General features: G+C 41.9%; 1 protein-coding gene across 1 annotated transcript in view; it reads right to left on the bottom strand.

Annotated features, from left to right (window-relative positions):
- The window catches only part of HTRA3 (HtrA serine peptidase 3), a 34235-nt gene extending 16706 nt beyond the window's left edge, over window positions 1-17529 (bottom strand). The window contains 4 exon segments of the mRNA XM_042469644.1: window positions 871-1036; window positions 1038-1055; window positions 3634-3733; window positions 17091-17529. Coding sequence (XP_042325578.1) covers window positions 871-1036; window positions 1038-1055; window positions 3634-3733; window positions 17091-17499 — 693 coding nt within the window. The 5' untranslated portion in view covers window positions 17500-17529.
- Between the last annotated feature and the right edge of the window lie 7623 nt (window positions 17530-25152).

The following is a 25152-nucleotide window of genomic DNA, read 5'->3' as shown; positions in this document are numbered from 1 at the left end:
GCAACTAAAAATTTGTACTTATATATGTCTTTAATATCCTTATTAACAATGTCTCTTTAGTCCATGACAACACACATCTGGGGTAAACATCTAGTTTCTGATAAAGCTTTACTGGTTTCCAACTGAAAGCCTGGATTTCTTAACTCCGGTGTTTCTGTACGGACAAGACAGAAGTGATTACTATTAAAGATCCCAATCTGGGAATAGAGGTGTGTCAACCAATTCTGTATCGGTTTACAATCCCCCTGAAAGACTTATTCACAGTTTGGGAGTGCTCTGCCTCCCAAATGTCAGCCCAGATAGAGGCAATGGCCAGAAGTGCTTACTATCAGCTTTGGCTGATATGTCAGCTGTGTCACTTCTAGAATTGGAAGACCTAAAGATGGTAGTGCACAAGACTGCTTGTGTTCTACTGTGGGCTACCTTTGTACCAATTCTGTCTGAATTAAAAGAATATTAAAGACCTATCTCTTCCTACAGAGCTCCCAAGTCAATTTTAAATTATGAATTTAAATTGGGATATTTTAATCTAGAATGGATGGTTTTAATCTGTCCTAGGTTTATGTATTTAACATTGTTTTTGCAATGTTTTTACAATGTTCAATGATTTTCTGTTTAATTTATGTTGTAGCCTGCCTCAAGCCTTGTAGAAGCATAAATAATAATAACAACAACAACAAACAATAACAATAATAGTTGTTTTTGTCATTGTTCCCAATATAAAGCACTGGCATCTAGTCAGTACCATATGCCTCACCCACCCCCCGCCCCAAATCTACACTCCTGGTTTTTAAGCAACTGCACACATAGAACATTACAAAAACATTTCTCTACTTACCCGTGGATTGATCTTTATTGTTGCTTTCAGACTTCTATCAATGTCTTTGATTTTTGCTTCATAAGTGCTCCATCTTGTAGCTGCACTTTTAACTGCTGCCGTCCAGTCGCGGGTACTAGTGCTAGACACAACATGGGCATGGTCACAATTAAACCTGTATCCGACATAATAAACCCAGATCCACTAGAAAGAGGAACTGCGACCAAACAGAGGGTGCCTGTTAAAAAAGAAGAAAAATATGCCATCAGGCTCATCTCATAGAATCACAGAGTTGGAAGAGACGGCAAGGACCTCCAGTCCATCCCCTGTCATGCAGGAATCAAAGCATCCCCGACAGATGGCCATCCAGCCTCTGTTTGAAGACCTCCAAGGAAGGAGACTCCACTACACTCTGAGGGAGTTTGTTCCACTGTCAAACAGCCCACTGTCAGGAGGTTCCTCCTAATGTTGAGGTGGAATCTCTTTTCCTGGAGCTTGCATCCATTGCTCCAGGTCCTAGTCTCTGGGGCAGCAGAAAACAAGCTTGCTCCCCCCTCAATATGACATCCCTTCTAGTATTTAAACAGGGCTATCATATCACCTCTTAACCTTCTCTTCTCCAGGTTAAACATCCACAGCTCCCTAAGTCGTTCCTCATAGGGCATGGTTTCCAGACCCTTCACCATTTTAGTCACCCTCCTTTGGACATGCTCCAGTTTTTCAACATCCTTTTCAAATTGTGGTGCCCAGAACTGGACACAATATTCCAGGTGGGACCTGACCAAAGCAGAATACAGTGGCACTATTACTTCTCTTAAAACAGTTTACACTATATCAAAATCTAAGTAATGCCAGAGTGGTCATTTGCATTGTTTTTTCAGAAGCAATCACAGAAAAAGACAGTGTCATTTCTCAACAGATTCTGCAGATATTGGATCTGTTAAGAGATGTGAACAGGTGAACAAAATCATGAAGTGTAAATTAAGAGGAACCCCCTGGGGTCTAAGCTATTCAAGTGCTATACTGGTAATGGATCACTAGTGTCTTCAGAATCAGCCTGTCTTCAACCATTCTTTCTTTATCTTTATCTGCAAATACAAAAACCCTATGTATTCAGAACAAACACCCAACTCTCAGGAGGATCTCACCCTCTCCGCTGTGAAATTATAAACAGGCAGTCTTATCATTTTACCCATTTTTCTCCCTTAACTACTAGGGATATTGCCAAATAGCATGAAGCCAAGTACATCTAATGTGAGATATCTGTGTTTTTATGTTTTCTAATCTTTGCTTAATTGGTTTTATCCTTGCTAATAATGTTTTAAATGACAGTGGTTATTATTATGTAGTACAGTATATTGTTTTAAGGTTATTTTGTAAGTTGCTTTGTAAAGCCCTAAAAAGTAAAACATAAATATTTTAAATAAGACTTTCTGAGGTGTTTTTTATTTCTCTAAAAGAAGCTATAGGGAGGCATTGCATGGCTCTGGGCTAGCAGGCTTCTTGTTGTAAAAGCCAATCAGACTGCTGCTTCATGGTTTCTTGGGGAGGAGGGAAAAAAGATGAAAAGCTCGAAGCAAAAGAACTGAAGTACAGAAGCAAGAAAACAGAAAAAATTGAGAAATTCTAAGCTAATGTCTGGAATTCAGAAATGGAATGAGGACTACAGCATTTTGTTTGCTTGGCAGAAGACCCTCAGGTAGTCAAGACCCTCTCAGAATATCATTCATTTTATTTCCTTTATGGAAGTTGTTGAAGTCTTACTGGGTAGCAAGGAATAATGTACAGTGGTACCCCGGGATACGAATGCGCCGCCTTACGAAATTTCCGGGTTACGAAAAAAATCCATTTAAAAAAACTGTTCCGGGTTACGAAGGTTTTTTCGGGTTACGAAAAAATTTTTGGTGCTTTTCGGCGCTATTTCACACGAAATCGCGGCTTTTCCCCATTAGCGCCTATGGGTTTTTCGGCTTGCGAACTATTTCGGGTTACGAAAGCGGCGGCGGAACGAATTAATTTCGTAACCCGGGGTACCACTGTAACTCTCTTGAGTTCCCATCTAATTTTTATTTGTTTTATTTTCTGGCTTCTGTGTGTCATTATTTGAGGTGAGCTGGAACAAACTTTTCCTTATTCTTTTGAGCAGGCCTGTTTATTACAGAGTCTCCTGGAGATCTCTTACTCATAGAGATCAAAGCTGACTTGATGACACATAACAAAAAAAGTGTGTTTATTGCTCACACAGTGCATGAGCATTTGGATACTTAAGAGAAAGGTTATCTTCAACCAACCTTCCTCAATAAAAGAGAAAGATGGAAAGAAAGCAACAAGAAGATGCTTTTCAATTAACACTACTAGATAATATAACTGACAGCTGCAAATGCACCAAAACCGTAAGAATCTGATACACAAACAATTTTGTAAGAAGAAAATTTTTGGCAGATTGGAAGAGGTTCCATATAGCCCATTGTTTTTCATTTCATTCCTTGCTTCCTAGAATGCTACACTGAAATTTCAACTAAAGCACTAAGCAGACCTACCATTGGTCATCCTTGTATATTTCAGGGATTCTCAGGGAAGGAGAAATTATTATTCTACCATAAAAAGATAGTAGAACTGCCTTCCTGGATAAGAGAACAGTCATCTGCTTTCAATCAGAATACAGTGCAAGGATTCTGGGGAGCTTTGATGACACAACCCAGAGACACTGGCATATAATTCAGGGCATCAACATGCACCCATGGTGGCAAAGATAACCAAAAATTACTTTGGACAACATTACTGCTCTTTTTAGTCCTAAAATGCAAGCAATTTACCTTAGGAAAAGTTCAATATGGACAACTGCTGGTGCAATCTTCTCCACCACATCTGCAATGAAGTTAAACTTAAACCTTGGGCTGTTTGGCTGTGGATGACCTGTACTAGCAAAGAGAAATGGACATCTTTTAAGAAATTAGAAAATTAGAGGTTTTGATAATTTCTGTACAAGATGAACCTTATACAAACATTAACTTCTCTAAAAGATGCTGGCTTCTGTTCTACTCAGAGGTTATTAATTGTTAGTTATATCTGTATCCCATCTTTCCCTCAATGAACGGCACACATGGTTCTCCACCCACTCCACTTGATCTTCCTAGTAGTTATGTGGTCTGGCTGGGAGGGATTGAGTGGCCCAAGTGGATTTCATGGCTCTGGGAAGATTCGAATGTGGATGTCCAGAAAAAAAAAAAAGTCAATGACCATACAGAATTATTGTGATTTGACTTTGAATCACAAAAAAACTAGTAAGCCCAACCCCTCCCTCTCTCCCTCCAAAAAGGGTGCTAGCTCAAATTAAAATTTAGGGCACATTACCAAGAATTCAATGTTATTTGGCAGCAGTAACAGAAGAGTAATGGTGAACTTCTGTGTGATGATTATAATAATTACTTTATCACTAGGTAGTTGGCAGCCGGTAATGCTTGAGAAGAATTCAAACTGGTATGCCCATCCCATGACTGCAAATTCAAGGAGTGCTACATTATGTTTGAAAGAGTTGCAAACACCAAAAGCAGAATTTTTATATATTGTACAGTACTTTGAAACACAAATATACAGTGAATCAAGTGGAAACCACAGCTTTAGCAACGGCACACTGGAGCTTTTTACTGCAACACCTGAGACACTCATGTACCACACAATACACTCATCCACTTCTCTGGTACTTCCTCCATTTCTGTTTCGGTATTCTAGTATTTTGTAAACCTGTGTTTTATGGCTTTTTATTTCAGGGGGGGCATTTCATTGTGGAGAAGTGATATTTGGTACTGGGTAAGTGACTCCAGACTGCAAAACCAGTTTAGTTATTTTTCTCCCCAACTTCCCATGAATGGGTGGTGGGGAGTGGCTCTCCGGGCCAGAAAAGTGTCCTCTTCATCTTTAAAAAAATCATGGACCAGGATGGAAGATCAACCATTAAAAATAGGAGGGAGAGCGAAGAGACTACAGTTAAGTAAGTATGAATTAGTGTATTGTATTGAATAAGAATACAATACAAAATGATATTTAGTTCAGCTTCAAAAATACTTTCAACAACTGCTATAATATCCATTGATTTGCTGTGAGAAATCAAACAGGGTTAAATCAATATTACTTTCCAAAGGAGGCTTGACATGTCTTTTCAAATCTTCCTAGTCATGTTCTTTTTATTTTGCTCCCTCAGATAATGACCAGGAAGCAGACAAAATAACTATAGATATGCTGACTCAGAAGCAAGTGCCATTGACTTCACTTGGACTTATTACCAAATGGGCATGAAAGGTGTGTTCAGATTGCTTTAGACTGAAAATTGTGATAATCTAGCAGAGGGTGACATTGGCTTTCCTCTTAGTCTGAATGGGTAGCTGTAGAATGATTTTTGGTTAAGAGGGATAAGGAGACATATCATGGATTTCACAGAAAGTCAAAAAATCTTCTCCAGTCAAAAACCAAAAATGTCAACCAAATTGTGGTGGCAATCGGTGGGGATGGAAGTGGAAACCCCCACCCCCACCCAAGTAGGTTTTTTTCCTTCTAGCAGAGCCAAAGTAGTTTCAAAACTTGAAAACACCAAAAAAGGAAGAGTAGGTAGGTGAGGGACAGTATCCAACTATGCTTTTGTATGACCCTCTGTATGGTCACCACAGAATCATAGAATTGGAAGACAGTCCAACCCCCTGCCATGCAGGAAATCACAATCAAAGCATACCTGACAGATGACCATCCAGCCTCTGTTTAAAAACCTCTAAGGAAGGAGACTCCACTACACTCCGAGGAAGATTGTTCCACTGTCTAACAGCCCTTACTGTCAGGAAGTTCCTCCTAATGTTGGGGTGGAATCTCTTTTCCTGCAGCTTGCATCCATTGCTCCAGGTCCTGTTCTCTGGAGCAGCAAAAAACAAGCTTGCTCCCTCCTCAATATGATATCCCTTCAAATATTTAAACAGAAGAAACAACCAAAAAAAACAAAAACAAAACACTCTTAACTATCTGTCCAAGTGTGGCTAAAGTAAACTATAAGTGCCAGAAAGTTTATCAATACTCTCCTGTGATTTGCCAGTGTCATTATTTTAATACTAGCTTTACCACAATCACCACTACTTGGTTATCTTGCATTGCTTTCCCTTCTGACCTCATGCATATTTTTTCTCCCCCCCCCCCCCCATGAGTGTGTATATCCGTTAGCTTGGGATGACTTTTCATCATTCCACACATCTGATGAAATGGACTATGCTCCACAAAAGCTTATGCCATGATAGATTTAATAGTATGTAAGGTAAGAAAGATTCTTTGTTGATGCTACAACAGAATAATGTGACAATCAGAACTTACAAAGTTAGGCCAATGTTGTACTATACAGTACCAGGCCTGTGCTATACCATAAGACTGTTTGGTGCATGAAAGAAGACAAACTCTACATTTGATAGGTGCCAACACAGTCTAAAAGAGAAATGAAATAGCAGTACAATACTATGTGTTGTTACTCAGAAGCAGCATTAAGTAAGTGAAAGGATTACTTTTTCTTTAACCAAAGCATGCTTTAACATTTTAAAACATACTTGCTCTTCAGAATGAAGCAAAGGATAATATCATTAATTTAAAATGAGTTAAAAGTCCTTATATCCCCAAACTAAAGTGCTGGTATGACCCTGCAGGAAGAAGGCGGAAAACCCTTTTAAGAAGGCATTTTTATTCTGGATACTTTATTTTATATTTACTCAGACAAGAGTAAAATTATAATTAACAACACACAAATTTCCCAGAAGAGGCGGGGAAATGTTTTTCTTTTTCTAAAAACATGTTTTTGTTTTGCTTTTCTGGAGGAGCACATCTGCTCCTGCCCAGGGAAACATCATTACATTTAGTTTATTCTGAACTACCAGTGGAATTTTTTCAAAACATTTTCAGATCTCACTTCCTGAGCAAACATGTTTTCTTAAAATATTATCTCTACTTTATTCCATGCAAGTGTTCCAATTCTGAAAGCAATGAGTGTAACAAAACCTTCAAAGAGAACAAAGATGCAGCACATGAAGGCACGTATCACAGGGCTTTCAAGAAACGTTCACCCACCATTAGCTCTCTCTGTCCTCAAAATATGGTTACTGAGCCCATGTCTGTTTGCCTGCTCACCCTTTCTCCATCTGAGATATCATGTACATATATGATGAAGGGGATATAGTTTCAAGCTCTGATCATCTTGAGTATATCAACCAAATGTTTACCCATCCACTTGCCAAATACCTCATATAACAGCTAGCTACTATTGAGGGCAAAATCAGCTTTGGATGAACACATTTTGTTAAAATTAAATGTGAAATGGATTAGGGTTTGTGAGAACACACTTAATCCGTTCACTGAATATTGCTCAAGGGTAACTTTCAGTTCAGCTTGTAATTCTAGGGCCTCACATTCTCTTTCGTATCGTTGCCTGCACATGCTACTATGCTTTGCAGGTATCCCATCAAGTGGCTTTGGAAGAAACAGGTCATCCATCTGGAAAAATTCCATTACTTTGTTTTATCCCGGTTTTAGTATTTGGGTTTCGTAAGAGAGAGTTATTGCTCACTCTGTGAAAAAAGGAAAGACAGTTTAAGAGCCTTTCGTTTGTTCTTCAGGGCAAAACTACACATGACCTTAATTCTGCAGCTGATTCCCCCCACCCTAAACCCTGCTACAATTGTCAGTACAGGACCCCTAAACCAGACTGAGACAAGGCAAAGCGCAAACACAGGAGGACAATCTGAGAAGAACTGTAGTGGGTACCTCCCCACCAATGCCAGGGTTCAATCCAGATTATGAGCCTGCTCTAGCAATTTGTGAAAAGAAAAAGGTTATGTGTCACTGGGGCTTCAAGGCTATGTGGGAGTGACTAAGTGGAAAGACACTGTTGTTGCCCTTCAGTCCTTCCTTCCATCAAGATATGGTCTCATGTGAAACGCTTCAAATGGTTTATTGCTTCTGTATAAGATAATGGCAAAGATTTTTAATTATTTCAGCATACGTTTTTAAAGTTCTTTTGCCTGATGAAGAAGTTAGTGGAGCTTCAAGTGCTTGCATGGTATGTTTTGTGGATTCTGGTTGGCCAATAAAGGTATGTCTCTTTGGGGCTTTGAGACACACAAATTGCTATTCTTGCAATTTAAAATCCTCTAAAAATTCTTATCTGTTAAAAAAAATGTGGGAGAAATCCTATGGGCTTTTTATGAATTACACCAGCCATTCATTAAACCTTTCTATACACCTAACCACTGCTAGCTGTTAATTCTAAGATGCAGTTTTTTTCACCAGCTCCCAAATATTAAATTATAACTTCTAACTCATATTACCAAAGCTGCATTAACTGGCTTGATTTATGATATAATTATTCTTTTAAAAACTGAAAGTATAACGAGAATCACCGCCCATTTTTCACATACTTCATGAATTAGCTCTGTGGCAGAACTATGAAATGGTATTTGTAAATTAAAAAAAGTCAGAAATACTGTAATATTAAACACAGACACCAAAGAAAACATTTTTAAACTCTTCAAAATGCAGAGAGAATCTCCCAAATAATAATGTTCCACTATTTGAACAGCTGTATTTCTAGCCAGTGATGAAGGTTTTCCAGACAATTATGAATTGGAAACTTTTCTGAAAACTTTTCTCCTGCCCTAAATTGAATGAAACCAGGTTAGCCTATGTAACTTACATTTTTAAGCTTCTGTTTATTAAGTGCACATTACATTAATATTAGAACATTCGAAGAAATGAATATCAGATGAGGCATTTCCATAGCCCAAAGTAACTGAACTTCAGTATCTGAGTCAGGCAAAAAAGATTACACAAAGTGCACATACAGAGGAAGAAAAATGATGTGTAGGCCACCCTTTGAGTCTTTCCTTATCCTTTTCCCTCCACTTCCCAGTGACATGTACAGGACAGGGGGTTCCTCTGAGACAGCAGCTTCCAGGAGCTGTTAACAGCCCAAAACAAGGCCACTAAACTGAAGCTGAAACCCAACAAGACAGTAATCCTGTGGCTAGGTGGTTCTCATGTCTAGAAGCAGGATGTGCACCTTCTTTTACATAGCATTGTTGTTGTTATGTGCCTTTGTTTTCAACTTACAGTGATCTTAAGGCAAACTTGTCATGGGGTTTTCTTGGCAAGATGTGTTCAGAGGGGGTTTGTCATTGTCCTCTGAGGATGAGAGAGTGTGACTTGCCCAAGGTCACTCTGTGAGTTTACATGGCCAAAGAGTGATTGGAACTCTTGTCTCCTGAGTCCTAGTCCAATACTCCAACTACTATACCACGATGGCTGTAATAACACAATACTCCCCTGAAAAAGGGGGTATACAAGGCTGGCTCAAGTGGCCCTGGTACTTAAGTCTGCATTTCAACACTTTTAATCAAGCTGACAACTGTGAGCAGCCACAGACAGAGGGACAGTTTAGCCATGGTAGTTTATATATGGGCAACAACCTGATCTGTAATGAACTGTAGATGGTTCTGAACATCAAGATGACCTAGAAGATTCGGACAGCACAGAACATAGTATGAAAATTCTAACTAGTACAGGCAAGCAGAATAAAATTACAGGATTTTGAAAGCGATGCAAAGGCTGCTGAGTCACTTTCACCACAACTGATGGATTGGTGCTTACCTTTACACTTTTGTCTCAATATCTTGAGATGAACTCAGAACTGCCTCTTCCTTTGCCAGCCTACCCCCAACTTAAAATCACTGTGTGAGGCTCTTCTCCAAATACATTTGGTAAATCTTATCTCCACCAGTTTTGGTACTGCAGCTGTGAAACATTCCCTTCATGCAATTGTGGCTGACACCAACACTGCAATTGTTCCAGATCAAAATCTTTTTGAAATCTCAGGCATTTAGCTAGTACTTCCTGTTGGTTTTCCTGTTGCTCCTCACTACAGTTCTTCCTTGTGAACTTTAAGTGTGTATAATCCAAACCAAAGGTGCCACCCCATGCCACAAACCCATGTGGGATGTCCATGGTGATGGTGGACTGACAGGTTGCTGGGTTATGTCCTAGTCTATGCAATGCCATAGAAAGGTGGGCAGGTCAATCGTCAATACACAGATGTTATTTGGAGTATTCTTCCTCCCATTTAAGTTAATGGAGAGAAATTCCTTTCTCAGATCTGGAGCTGATATAAAGTTGTACCATCAACAGGGATACAGCCACAATCCAGAGTCATGAGTTGGAAAGGTCAAAGGCCATTAAGTCTAACCCCATGTCACTGCAGAATTCCACAGCTGAAGCATCCCTGGGGGGTAGCCAACTAACTTATTTTAAAACCTCTAATGAAGGAGAGACCACCACTTTCTATTCCATTGCCAAACTGTTGCCATTGAGAAGTCCTTCTTAATATTTAGTTGGAGCCTCCTTTCCTGCATTGGACTCTAAAAAACAAGCTAATTCCATCTCTGCTTCTCAGTCTTCTCTTCTTCAAGCTAAACATACCTAGCTCCCTCAACCATTCCTCATTGTCCTTATTTTCAGACCACAACACTTGATTTCCAGACCACAGGAGTGAGCAAACGCACGGGAATCAGGGAGCAATTTCCTCCTCTGACTCCTTCCATGGGCCAGCCACCCACAGCAAGCCCCAAATGCTTCAATTTTCCTCTACAGCTCATCTCAGAATAGTCATCAGTTCATCTACCATTTTCAGTGGGACTGCAAAGGAAAATGGTGGTACAGTCGGCCCTTCTTATACACGGCATTTTTTTATACACGGATTCAAGCATACACGGTTTGAAAATGTTCCTAAAAAGTATAAATTTACCTTGATGTTCCATTTTTTATAAGGGACACCATTTTGCTATATCATTATATGTAATGGGACTTGAGCATACACGGATTTTGTTATACACGGGGGATCTTGGAACCAAACCCCAGCGTATAACAAGGGTCCACTGTATCTGGAACTAGTACACTGTCCTGAGGTGCTGTTAGGAGTATTTTCTTGTGGTTTCACATGTTTGGGGGGCTTTCTATGTAATTTCAGGGCAAATATTACCTAAAAATTGCACATTTTCAAACAAAAAAAAATTACAAGGGTTCGGGGCTTTGGTTGCCTTATCTTGGAATAGAGGATACAGAACAAGCGTGCTCCTTTTCTCTGCCACAAATCCATCCTGTTTCATACAGTCTCCAGCATCTGGGGTGTTCTAGCAGCATATCTACCATGAATCTTGATTCTGTGAAATCCCACAGTCTCTCATTTGGCAGAATCTGAGAGCAGGACTGCTTTGCTCAGTTTTCCTTAAGTGCTATATTCAAACAAGTTGAAACTTTTACTTTGGAAATTACTGGTGAACATCTAGAAGGTAATTCCATAATCACAAAAAGTCAATGTGGGTTGCAGAGAAACAAGTCATGCCAGACAAATCTAATCTCTTTTTATATATATAAAATTACCAGCCTGGTAGATGAAGGGAATGCTGTGGATATAGTATATCTTGATTTCAGTAAGGCCTTTGACAGGGTTTCCCATGACATTCTTGCAAACAAACTAGTGAAATTTGGGCTAGACAAAGTAACTGTTACATGGATTTGTAATTGGTTGACTAGCCGAAACCAAAGGGTGCTCAACAATGTCTTTTTCATCCTGGAGAAAAGTGACCAGTGGGATCCCACAGGGGTCCGTCTTGGACCCAGTATTATTCAACATCTTTGTCAATGACTTGGATGACAGAATTGGGGGCATACTTATCAAATCTGCAGATGACATCAAATTAGGAGGAGTAGCAAATACCCCAGAGGACGGGATCAAAATTCAAAATGGCCTGAATAGACTAGAAAGCTGGGCCAAAGCTAACAAAATGAAATTCAACATGGGTAAATGTAAGGTACTGCACTTAGGGCGGAAAAATGAAATGCACAGATATAGGATGGGGGACACCTGCCTGAATGAAACTACGTGTGAAAGGGATCAGGGAGTCCAAGTAGATCACAAGTTGAACATGAGTCAACAGTGTGATGCGGCAGCTAAAAAGGCCAATGCAATTTTAGGTTGCATCGATAAAAGTATAGTGTCTAGATCAAGAGAAGTCATAGTGCCACTCTATTCTGCTTTGGTCAGGCCCCACCTGGAATACTGTGTCCAGTTCTGGGCACCACAGTTCAAAAAGGATGTTGAGAAACTGGAGCGTGTCCAAAGGAGGGCGACTAAAATGGTGAAGGGTCTGGAAACCATGTCCTATGACAGTGATGGTGAACCTTTTGGAGGCCGAGTGCCTAAACTGCAACCCAAAACCCTCTTATTTATTACGAAGTGCCGTGTCCCTCTGGGTTTCTAGTAACAAACTCTGGCAAACTCTGTGCTGGGGCAATGGCACACGTGCCCACAGAGAGGGCTCTGAGTGCCACCTCTGGCACGTGTGCCACAGGTTCTCCATCACTGTCCTATGAGGAACGACTTAGGGAGCTGGGGATGTTTAACCTGAAGAAGAGAAGGCTAAAAGGTGATATGATAGCTCTGTTTAAATATTTGAAGGGATGTCATACTGAGGAGGGAGCAAGCTTGTTTTCTGCTGCTACAGAGAACAGGACCCGGAACAATGGATGCTAGCTACAGGAAAAGAGATTCCACCTCAACATTAAGGACTGACAGTAAGGGCTGTTGGACAGTGGAACACACTCCCTCGGAGTGTAGTGGAGTTTCCTTCCTTGGAGGTCTTTAAGCAGAGGCTCGATGGCCATCTGTCAGGGATGCTCTGATTGAGAGTTCCTGCATGGCAAGGGGGTTGGACTGGATGACCATTGTGGTCTCTTTCAACTCTATGATTCTATGATTCTATGGTATAGAAAATATTGAAAGATTGCACTGCATATACTTTCCTTAATCAAACTTTAAGTAGAACAAAGGGACCTTTGATATAATTATTTAGTTGTACTTTTAGCAAGGCATTTATTATTACTTATAGCTAATGGCATTTATTATTGCTAATGGAGTTTATGAAACAATTTTTCATGGAACAGTTAAGCATTAAAATTGTGCACAGAAAATTGTCTGTCCCACACCACTGCATACAGCTTAGGTCTATACTTGTTTATTAAGAAGTACTATATAACCCTACACTTGCATTTCCCCTGGTATTTTTCCAAGCAAGTGTGCACAGAACTGCAGGTCAAGGATGGTTATGTTCAAGGAAAACCTCAGAGACATGCAGTTGCTAATAATACTGCTTTTATAAATATTTAATAGTGAAAGCCTAGGATTACTCAAAACGTTTTAAGCCTTTCGGTGAAGTGTTTTTGGACACCATTTCCTTCCTGGATCTTGGACCAACTTACACAGTATTGGTTTAATGCCAGCAATTTGCCATGTTAGTTATTGGCCAGAAGGCCAGACATTAGGAACAAACAGTAGCAGATGTGTCATTGCCTCCGTGCCTTCATTGTGAACTTCTAGAAGCATCTAAGTAACTGTTGTCCTGAATGGAATATGCACCCAAGCAGCTCTTCTCTGATCAAACACGGCATATTTTGATGCTCTTATGATCTGTTCCAAAGCCCAAAGCCAAAGCAACAAGACTTTAAAAAGCCTTTTTGAAATGTGAGGCTGTTGCACAGTACATCACATGTACCATTTGTAATGCACATAAGACTGAATTCACTGGCACAGTGGGGAGTCTCTCATAGTACTCTTTTTGTTTTCTTTCTCAACATTTTGTCTATACACTTTAATCCTCTGGCATGCTAGAGAGGCAGCATGTTACACAGGCCTAGTTCAAAACAACAATCCCAGTTTGATAAAACTTAAAGCAACAACTGGTTTATAGGGGAGACTTGTATCACAGCTTCTTACTTTGAAGCTTGAGGCTGATTTAGGCACAAAGAGGCATACAACAAAAGGAGCAAGGAGTGAACCAGTGAGCACATAACGTACTCCGTGGCTGATAATCTCTGTCGTTTACTGAACTGGGATTATTACACCTCAACTGGGCCACAACTTGATGTGAGCTAGATGCTACGACTATTAGGTGGATCTACAGGTAGCTGAGCAAACATAGCTGTACTAACAGGAGGTGAAGTAACAGCTCAGCATCCCCCAGAAAAGAGGCCTTGAGTGGGATGATGATGATGATGATGATGATGATGATGATGATGATGATGATGATGATGATGATGATAATTTACTAGTCTGTTTCCAGGGCTCTGTCCTAGGACAAGGCTTCTAACTTTTTAAAATAAACAAACGAGATGTGGTGAAAAGGGGCTGCACAAGCAGATGATTTGAAGCTAGGAGGGATGACAAATATCACAGGAGACTGAATCAGTATTTAAAAGGACTGGAACACTGGGCTAAAACTAACAAGATGAGATTCAACAGAGATAAATATAAAGCCCAAAAAGTCAAAGGCACAAATACAGGATTGGGGATATTTGGGTTGGCAGCAGCTCCTGTGTAAAGCACCAAGATGACCTGATATCAGGGTAACTGCAATAAGCCAGGGACCATTCTGTCATATTGAACAACTTAACTGCATTAGTCTGTATCAGTATACAAAGGGACCATTGAGACTTTAGAGCGAAAGAAGGTTGGAACATTAGCTTTTTATAATTCAGTTCACTTCATTAGATTCATCTTATGCTACAAACTTCTTTGTCTCTTTAGTCTCAAGGAACTACAAGATCCTTTTGTATTCTATTTTGTGTTAGTTAAACCACACTTGGAACACTGGATACAATTCTGGACAGCCTGACAAATTAGCAAGCATCCATAGAAGATCCTGACAAATTAGCAAGCATCCATAGAAGCCTGAGCAAAGGAGAATCTACCACTCACTGCTGAATGGTTTAGATTGTTAGAAACCTTTCCCCAACTTTTGCATATGTGCATATGCATGTGTGTATGTTGGTAAGGGCTGGAAATCAAGCCCTACTTTACGGCTTAAATGAAAATTTAGGTAGACAGGAGCAAAGATTAAAGGAAGATAGGACAGTAGCCAACTTTATATATCTGAAAAAGGTGTTGTGCAGAAGGAACAAGCTTCCTCAGGTTGCTCGAGAAGACAAGACTAGAAACAGTGTGTGAAGCTTGGAAGTGGTTTCAAATGAAGGTTGGAAAAGCCTGCCTGAATACCCTAAAGGCACCAGATAATAACTGATGCAGGAAGTTAAGCAGGGTAAGCCCTGTTTATTACCTGGGTGGGATATTGCCAACAAATGCCGTAGGCTATATTTCAGAGAGAGGAACTGGCAAACTACCTCCGAGTGCCGCTTGCTGCCATAAATCAACAGATGATTTGAAGGCACATACATACATATGCAAAATGTGGGGAGAGGTTTCTAACAGTCTGAGCCATTCAGCAGTGGAACAGGAGTGATGGGTTCTCCTTTGCCAGAGAAAGTTAAGAAGAGGCTTGATGACCATCTGTCAGGGATGCTACAGTTACATCCAGAAACCAGATTTTTTAGGTTTGCCAAAAATGTGAAGCCTGTGGCTTTGTGGGGGAAGGAGGAGGATATTTCTGAAGTTACATACTGCAGAGGAAGAACCTTAACTTAAAAGGTAATCTACTGTGAGGCTGTGAGGATTGGCCATTTCACCACCATCACTACTACTTCTTCTTAAGCTAGAAAAAGGGTAGTCTAGAAAGTATGCAGAGGTGCAAGCTGCAAAAACAGCCCTGGAATTGCCTGCATGTTGTCCGTTCCTGGACTAGACAATGGTTTCTCCACAGGCTTTGCAGGTTTTCCAGGTACCTTGACAACCTGCAAAACCTTTCCCACAGAGATGAGATGCTGGTAACAAGTGACTGGAGACTGTCACAAACCATGCTCAGTTCTTTGGAAAACTAAAGTGGGTTTCCAGCTCTAATCCACACTCCGTGCTAGAACCAAAATGGTTCCTTGAACTTGAACTTGAGGAATGGGGGAGCCCCTTAAAAGCTAGAGGAAGGAATCTCATTGTTAAGTTCAAGAGGTTCCCTCCTTCTCCTCAGATTAAAGGAAAGACACCCCCCATTTATTATTATTATTATTATTATTATTATTATTGCTACTACTACTACTATTTGTCTCCTGCTCTTTTCCCAGAACTGGAACTCAGACCAACCTCACAATATTGAAAGAACAATACAATTAAAAACATAGAAAAGAGGTGTATTAAAAAGGAATTAAATTATTACAATGTTAAAATGGATAACTATTAAAAGAATACATTTTAAAAAATAAAACTGTGTAATTTCCTCTGAGCACCCAAATTTGCCCATCGAGAACTTGAAACTTTGGTCACCGCCAGCATGGCATAGTGGCTTGATCAAGCCTTGGACTCTGGAGGCCAGGGTTTGAATCCAGGCTTGGCCATGGAAACCCACTGGGTGACCTTAGGCAAGGGATGTACTGAAACAAATGATAGCACCTGCCCATAGCTAAACCATACTTACTGATAGGGGAATTGGGGAATACAGTATTTGCCCATAGGGAATCATTGGAGAATACCTGCCCATAGGGGATCATGGGGGAATACTTGCCCATAGGGACCTCATACCTGCCATAGGGGATCATTGGGGAATACTTGCCCCTAGAGAAGCCATACCTGCCCATAGGGGTCATTGGGGAATACTTGCCCATAGAGAAACCATACCTGCCCATAGGGAATCATTGGGGAATACTTTCCCATAGAGAAACCATACATGCCCATAGGGATCATTGGGGAATACTGGCCATAGAGAACCATACCTGCCCATAGGGAATCATTGGGGAATAGTTGCCCATAGAGAACCATACATGCCATGGATCATTGGGAATACTGCCCATAGAGAAGCTCATACCTGCCCATAGGGAATCATTGGGGAATAGTTGCCCATAGAGAACCATACCTGCCCATAGAGAATCATTGGGAATACTTGCCCATAGAGAAACCATAATGCCCCTAGGGGATCATTGGGAATACTGGCCCATAGGAAAGCCATACCTGCCCATAGGGAATTCATTGGGGAATAGTTGCCCATAGAGAAACCATACATGCCCATAGGGGATCATTGGGGAATACTGGCCCATAGAGAAGCCATACCTGCCCATAGGGAATCATTGGGGAATACTTGCCCATAGAGAAACCATACCTGCCCATAGGGAATCATTGGGGAATACTCGCTGTGGCCAATCATTCTTCAATGATTCTCTATGGGCAAGCCCGGTCATTTCTTTCAGTACCTGCCCTTGGGGAGGTCACACTCTCTCAGCCCACGTGGCAGCGGTGCCTGCAGGGGCGGGGGGTGGCGCTGGGCCTTACCGGCTCTGCAGGCGCCCTTCTGGGCCTGGCGTACCGGGGGCAGCCCCCTCTGGAGCGCCTGGCGCTGGGCGGTCTTGAGGCGGCAGGCGTTGGCGTAGCTCCTGCCGTCGGTGCCGCAGACGGCGCCGCTGAGCTTGCACTGGCAGGTGCCCGGGGGGCCTTGGTCGGAGGCGAGGCGGCACTGGAGGCTCTCCCCGCACGGAGGGTCCTCCGCCCGGCCGCACGGCTCGCCCTCGCCCGCCGCGCACACCAGGCAGCAGTTGCAGCCGTCCGGGACGTAGCCGCTCGGGCAGCCGGGGCTCGGGCAGCGGGACACGTCGCACCGCGCCGGGCAGCGCTCGCTCCCCATCGCTCCCCGCCCCGACAGCAGCAAGACCAGCAGCAGCAGCGGGAGCCCCTCCGTCCGCATCCTTCCAAGCTCCGCTCTGAAGTGGCCCCCCACAGAAGCAGCAGCACTGCCACTGAGGCACCTAGCTCCCTCAGGCGGGGCGGGGCCAACGTCAGCCAATCAGCGCCAGGCAGCCTCCAGTCAGAGGCGCGCCCGCCATGTTTGGGCCCGTTGCCATAGTAACGCACTCAGAGGGGCGCCTCAGACAGGGCCTAGTCTAGGCCAAAGGCACTAAGGCAGCCCTCTAACTGGCCAAAGGGAGCGCCTACGTGGAAGGCTCTGTCTCCCGTCCCAGGCCACTTCGGCCAAGGGCAGGGCGAGGGAGAAGAGAAGGAAGAAGACATATTCCCCCTAGGTTCCCACAGTTAGTCTGGAGGACAAGGTTTCCATAATTGCCCCTGCTTTAGACAGAGTCCAGTCACACTGGAGAAATAATCCAGTTTGACACCCCTTGAGCAGCCAGCTGCCAGGGCCCAGTGCTGTGGAATTCTGGGAACTGGAGTGGGTTGTGGCACCAGAGCTTTGTCCAACTGGATTATTTCTCCAGTGTGACTGGACTCTGTCTAAAGCAGCCTCAGGGGCAGTTCTGGAAACTTTGTCCTCCAGTCTAACTGTGGGCAAACACTGTGGAAACACTCCAGACGACCTTGGAGTCCCCAAAAGGTGCCCTTTAAAGGGATTTTTTTTGGACTTCAGCTCCCAGAATCCCAGACTATTGGCCAACATGGCTGAGGCTTCTGGGGGCTGAAGTTCAAAATAAAAAGCACAGTTTGGGGACCACAGTTCAGCTCCCAGAAGCCTCAGCCTTGTTGGCCAATAATAATAATAATTAAAAAATTTATTTATATACCGCCCTTCTTAGAATCAGGGCGGTGTACAACAAAAGGCATACAACAATATAATAATACAAACATAATTTAAAAACAGTACAGTACAATAAAATTCGTGCCAGTTTGACAATGCTGACAGACGGGGGGGGGGGGGGGGGGGGGCATTCTGGGGGGAAATAGTCAGGGGTAGGCCTGCTCGAAGAAGTAGGTTTTCAGCCCCTTCTTAAATTGGGCTAAGGAGGTGGCTAAGCAGAGTTCAAGGGGCAGCCAGTTCCAGAGGTTGGGGGCTGAGATGGTGAAGGCCCTCCTAGAGGTGGAAGCTAATCTAGCCTTTGGAACTCTTAGAATAGTCTGGGATTCTGGGAGCTGAAGTCCAAAACCACAAGGTTATAGGGACCAGACACGTCTTCTTTGTCCTGGACGCGTCCTCCATTTCAGCCTTCTGCTCAGGAGGAATTCCCAAATGCCCTCCATTTTGAGCAGGACTAAGAAGCCTGCCTTTATGCTTCTAGGAGTGTTTTTAGCCTTTATATGTCCACCATTTTCCTGGCATGCCCTCCATTTTGAGGTGCCTTGCCTTCTTTTTCTGTGAGGACATCTGATCCCGCTAAGTATGGGCCTCGCAGGTGGCAGAGTAATTCTAATTTTAAAGCCCATTTTGGCAACCAGACCATGTCTTTCTGTGAGTGATGGCCTTTCCTTGAATTTGGCCCCAGCTCAACACCAGATGTTAATGTAATGAGGTATTGCATTACAAAGACTGTCCTTCTCTTTTTCCTTTTCCCGTGTAGCAGCACCCACCCACCTTTTTAGCCAAGAAACATGTAGGACATGATGATAGGAAAAGTAGCTCAGAGTCCATACTCAGTGTCTTTCCTTCAGGGGTGAGCAGGTGTACATTGCAGGTTAAATTTACCTTCATTGAAATGCTTGGGATGAGAAGGATTTTGGATTTCAGATTTATGTATTTGCATATAAGATAGCACACCATTCACTTATGTAGAGAGATCTTGTAGCACCTTCGAGACTGAAAGAAAGAAGCTGGCAATATGAGCTTTCCTATTATCACACGGGATGGATCCCCTCAAGAAACTTGATTTAAAGTGGAAAAAACCTGCAAACGTGGGTTGTTTTTCACATGATGTTCAGGGTTAACCTGAACAGAAATTACCCGCAAAAGTGGGTAGTTTTTCAGACGACGTTTGCGTCAATTGGAAATAACGCAACATTAATCCAAATGCAAAGTCAACAAAACCTGTCCCTTCTTATTTTCGGGAACTTCCCAAAAGTAAAAAGGAGTGTGGTTTGTCAACTTTGCTTTTGGATTAATGTCACATTATTTCTCATTGACGCCAATGCATCTGAAAAAAAACCTGCAAAAGTGAGTGTTTTGCGGATTATAAAATCCCGTTTCTGCACAGGATTTAACCAATTTGCCTCCGTGTGATAAAGTCCTAGTGGACTAAAGTCTTCTTCCTGAGATGCATTTGGAAGTTAAATGGTGGAAGGCTCCTGCTGCCAACTTCTTTCTTTTGTTGAGTCTCAGAGGTATTGATTCTACAGACTAACACAGCTGTATCTTAAAATTCATTTATGTATCATCTACACCTTATACACATAGCCTGAATAGAGGTTTATCCAATATTTTTAATCATTTTGTGGATGAAACAAAGCCTGTGTGCATGGAACCATCAGGAGGCAAAGATGTCACTTATCTCAGCCACCCATGAAAAGAGGTTTTGGTTTTTGGAGAGTTTCCAAATTCAGAATTCCAGATAAGGGAGACTCAGCCTGTAATTGTAATGTCCCACCCTCCATTCAAAAGAGGGAGCAGCTCTCCTTTCTAAACCTATGTAAGGCTAGCTCCAGTCCTGAAGGACATCCTTCCCATCCTGCCATGGCAAACCTGGAGCCCAGCTTCTCCCATTTAACCTCAGGCATCTCCTTCTCATACAAGGCCAATACTGGTGGACAGGCAGGTGTGTGAGTGCATTTGCCTTCATGTTGCCTGTTGACTTAGGGCAACCCCGTTAATTTGAGAGGGTTTTCTTAGGCAAAGAATACTTACTTAATTATTATTTAATTATTTATTTATTTACTTATTATTATTAATGTTTATTTATATAGTGTCATAAATTTGCACTTTACAGGCATCATCGAAACAGCATATAGCATACAATCTGCAAATGGCGTACAATCAATGTTTTATTAGTTTAGTTATGTTTGCTTAGTTATTGTTTACTTGTCATTATTGTTTGTATTTTAGAAATAAATACAAAATGTGTTTGTGATTGTGTTTATATTTAATAAAATGATTTTTTTAAAAGAAAGGAGTGGGTGAGTGAATGAATGAATGAATGAAGAAAGAAAGAAAGAAATTTTAGTGAGAGAGAAGCCCACAATTTTTGCAAACAGATCTTCCTTAAATAATGATCAGTTTACCAAAATAATATTACAGTCGGAACTCTGTATCTGTGGGGCATCCATTCCAACCCCCCCCCCCCTGCAGATACCAAAATCTGTGTTTGCTCATGTATGGCTGCATGCACACACCACCATTAAGAAAAACGAGGGCTCGCTGTCCACAGATAGTTAAATCTGCAGATGGCGGACTGCATAGAAAAATCAGGTTCTGAACAGAAGAAGGTAGAGAATATATTTTAGAATATATTTTATATGTCACTTTGGTTTTCTGTTGTTCAAAGGTAAATGGGAACATTCAAAATCTCCAAAATACAGATAATGAGATGTTCTTCTAAAATACTGTAATAATACATTCTCAGACGCCCGACCTCACATCATGTTGCTAAGAGATGTTTGGGTGTGTGTGTTTGGGTGGTGCTTATACACATACATAAGTATGTCCACAAAGTGACCAAAAACTGGCTGCCCCACATTGGAACTATGCGGGAAGGAATTCAGACCTAGTTTTGCTGAGCTCCCAACTCTGCAGTTTCTAAAATGCATATATCTGATATAGACCTGCCATTTGTAATGCTACCATTATTTCATACATTACTGGCAGAAATTCTCAGCTTCAAAAGCGATTTATCTCCTTTAATCTGGTGCTGTCTCTTTCTCTCTGCCCTGCCTCTTCTCACTTTTACCCCTCCACTCTTTTCCATCTTGCTAGTCTTTCTCTTTCTGGACCCTTATGCTTGTATGTGGTATAGAAATGTACTTGCTATTATATGCAGTATAGAAATGTACTTGCTATTGCTATTGTTCAGCCTTTCTTCTGCTCACTCTCTCTCACCATTTACCAAATGACAGAGTCCTCTTTTCCTCTTATCTCCCCCACCCCACTTTCAATCTCTCTTAATTCTTGGAAAAGTTTAGAGGACCTGCAAAGATCCTCTAAATGGCATTGGCTAGAGGCCCTCCAAAGAAACGAATATCCCAAACCTACCTCCAAGTTTCATCTTTCCTTGTTAGAAAAGTGTGCCATTTAGTGATTGAAGCTGGTAGTACAGGTGGTAAACATTTTGATTAAATACAACTACTTTCTTTAAAACAAATCCATTCTAATGCCCCTTAGTATCCACACCAACTTTTAGAAGCCTAGTTTTTGTGGTCTTCAAGCTATGCACCAAACATGTTCTAGGTCCCCAACTAGGGGTGCTGGTGAAATCACAATAGGATTTATTGATACTGTATTGGATTTTTGCTGTTCTGAGGGAGCAGCATTGTTATGGTGCCAGACAATATTGCCTCAGTGGCATACGTGGATGGATGGGAAGGATATCTTGCCCTCAAAATTTACAGAGATAAGTACATATAAGCTGGTTGAAGATATGGTGTTAGATGGTGATGGATGATAGTGAAAAAGATACATATAAAAGAGAAGTGAGAGGAAGCACATTTTATGAATAAAAATGGTTTTGCATTAATGTGCCTTTCGTGAAAAATAGTAACATATAGCTTACTATTTTCTGCCCCAAATCTCCTAGTTGTTGTTGTTATTATCTACTTTTGAGGCGATTGCAACTCATGACTCCAAGCCCCCTTATCCTCCACCTTCCTGCTCAGGTCCTGCAGTCTCATGCCTGTGGTCTTCCTGATTGAGTTTATCGATCTGTCATGCGGTCTTTCTTTCTTCTTCCCTCCACCTTCCCCAGCATCATTGTCTTTTCTAATGAGTTGTGCCTTCTCATTATGTGGCTGAAGTATGACAGCCTCAATTTAGTCATCTTGACTTCCAAATTCTGGCTTAATCTGTTCTTGGACTGTCCCCCAGCCCCAAACTTTCTAGGAATGCTAGGGTATTCCAATTGAAATGTGCAGAGATTACAAGTACAAATTGCAAAGAATCTGATTATTTGTAACCCATTATTTTTGGGGTGATCAAGGTATAATGAAGCTTCGTTTCAAAAGTAAGATACTGTAATGACTAAGAGTGAAGTTACTTTATTGGTGCACTGAATAATGGTGTCTAATTACTTTAAAATATTTCCTTTTGAGAGCATTTCCAGGGATGTTCTGATAAGATTTTTTTTCCAGGTTTCATGCCGCTCTCTTGTAAAGCCTAAAGTTTAGTGATTAAACTATTTATGAAATATTTTTAAAATAAAGGGCAGACCTTATGCATGAACTCATATGTGAGAGACCAATTGTCTCGTAGATTGGGTGTTCCTAAGCTGCTCTCCAAATAAGGCTCTCCGAATAAAACTGCTGGGAGAGGTTGTTTGAATTTTGACGTCCAGTGGATCTTTGTGGAAAATCTTTTCAGTCCAACAAAGCTGTCTTGGTTGCAAACTGGTATCACTCATCAGTAATGGATTGGATATGGGTAAAAAAATTGAAACTTGGGTATGAAAGAGGTGCAGTCAAAATCAGATCAGGTGCTGGATGAGGTGAACCTCTGATGACACAGGTCCACCATAAATCTTGGACTGGAAAAAAGGTGGGATAAAATAATAACATTTTTATAATAATCAGTGGGCTGATTTTATCCATTACAAATTTGTTCTTTCTTCCTTCTCATGCGCCCTGTCTATGGCAAAACAGAATTATTACAAATCATTGATCTCTGCCAATGAGAGGCGCCCGCAGCGTTTGTTCTCCACCTTCAACACTTTGCTTAAACCTCCCTCTCCTCCTGTCTCTTCATCATTCTCTCCTAACGACTTTGCTAATTATTTCATCTCAAAGATTACCACCATTTGCTCTGAGATAGTCCTTCCCGATTCTTCTTCTGTGCATAATCTTCTATTGCCCTCGCCTAAAAATTTTTCTGTTTTTCCTCCTGCTTCTTTGGATGAACTCTATACACTTCTGAACTCTTCCAAACCTGCAAACTATTCTCTTGACCCAATTCCTACTCATCTTCTAATTTCTATAGCTCCCTCCTTTCTGCCCTCGCTTCTCCATATCTTCAATCTCTCTCTCTCTCTACAGGCTCCTTCCCGTCGGACTTCAAACATGCTCTCATTTCCCCAATTCTGAAAAATCCTTCTCTTGACCCCTCCTCTTTGTCTAGCTATCATCCGATTTCTCTTCTTCCCTTTCTTTCTAAGTTTATTCTCACTGTCTTGAGTTTCTTGAAGCCAACTCCATTCTCGGTCCCTTTCAGTCTGGTTTCCGCCCACGGCATTCTACAGAGACAACTCTCACTAAGATCTTGAATGACCTTTTACGGGCCAAGGCTAAAGGCCTTTACTCTGTTCTCATCCTTGATTTGTCTGCAGCCTTTGACACCGTTGATCACGGTCTTCTAGTTGATATACTTTCTGACCTTAGGTTCTCAGACTCTGTTATTGACTGGTTTAGATCTTATTTGTCAGACAGATCTTTTGCAGTGGTCACAGGTGGTCAGACTTCGTCCTTTGTTCTCTTATCTGTTGGGGTGCCCCAGGCCTCTGTTCTGGGTCCCTTTCTGTTTTTTCTCTACACACTGTCCTTAGGTAAACTCATTAGCTCTTTTGGTTTTTCCTACCACCTGTATGCCGATGACACCCAGTTGTATCTTTCCACCCCTGACCTTTCTCCAAGGCTTGAACAGCAAGTTTTGTCTTGTCTCACAGCTGTCTCACAGTGGATGCGCCATCGGCGTTTGAAGCTCAACATGTCCAAGACGGAGCTTCTTGTCTTTCCTCCTAAGTCCACCCTTCAACACTCCTTTTCTGTCTCTGTGGACAACATTTCCATTCAACCAGTCCAGCAAGCTCGCAGTCTTGGTTTTATCTTTGACTCTTCTCTGTCGTGTATCCCTCAGATCCAGACCACAGCCAAGGCTTGTAGATTCTTTTTATACAATATTGCCAAAATCCAACCATATCTCTCCGCCTCCACTGCCAAGATTCTGGTCCATGCCCTAGTGGTCTCATGACTTGATTACTGTAACATCCTTCTGGCTGGGCTTCCTCTTTCTCACCTAAGTCCTTTAATTTCTGTCCAGCATTCAGCTGCACGCGTTATCACATCCGCCCACCACTCTGACCATATCTCTCCTTTGTTGGCATCCCTTCACTGGCTCCCCCTCCCTTTCCGTATTCAGTATAAGCTCCTGCTGTCGACATTTAAAGCCCTCCATCGGCTGGCCCCTCCTTACTTATCAGACCTTCTTTCTCCTCACCTTCCCACTCGGGCCCTCCGCTCTGGTAGTCAAGGTCAGCTATCCCAGACCAGGATTTCCTCTGCCCCATCTCAGATTCGCCCCTTTTGACTCGCTGCCCCTCACTCCTGGAACCTTCTTCCCCCGCGAGCAAGAGCCATCACTTCTTTAACCAGCTTCAAAACGGAGTTGAAGACCACCCTATTCAGAGAAGCATTCCCAGGCATTGCATGATTGTCACTTGCTATTTGATGTTCTTTTGTTGCCTCTTTTATTGAATCATTTTCTGTA

Source organism: Sceloporus undulatus, chromosome 5 (genome assembly GCF_019175285.1).
Source record: "Sceloporus undulatus isolate JIND9_A2432 ecotype Alabama chromosome 5, SceUnd_v1.1, whole genome shotgun sequence".
Classification (NCBI taxonomy): domain Eukaryota; kingdom Metazoa; phylum Chordata; class Lepidosauria; order Squamata; family Phrynosomatidae; genus Sceloporus; species Sceloporus undulatus.
Note: the sequence above shows the minus strand (reverse complement) of the source record. Positions and strands in the feature narration are given on the sequence as shown.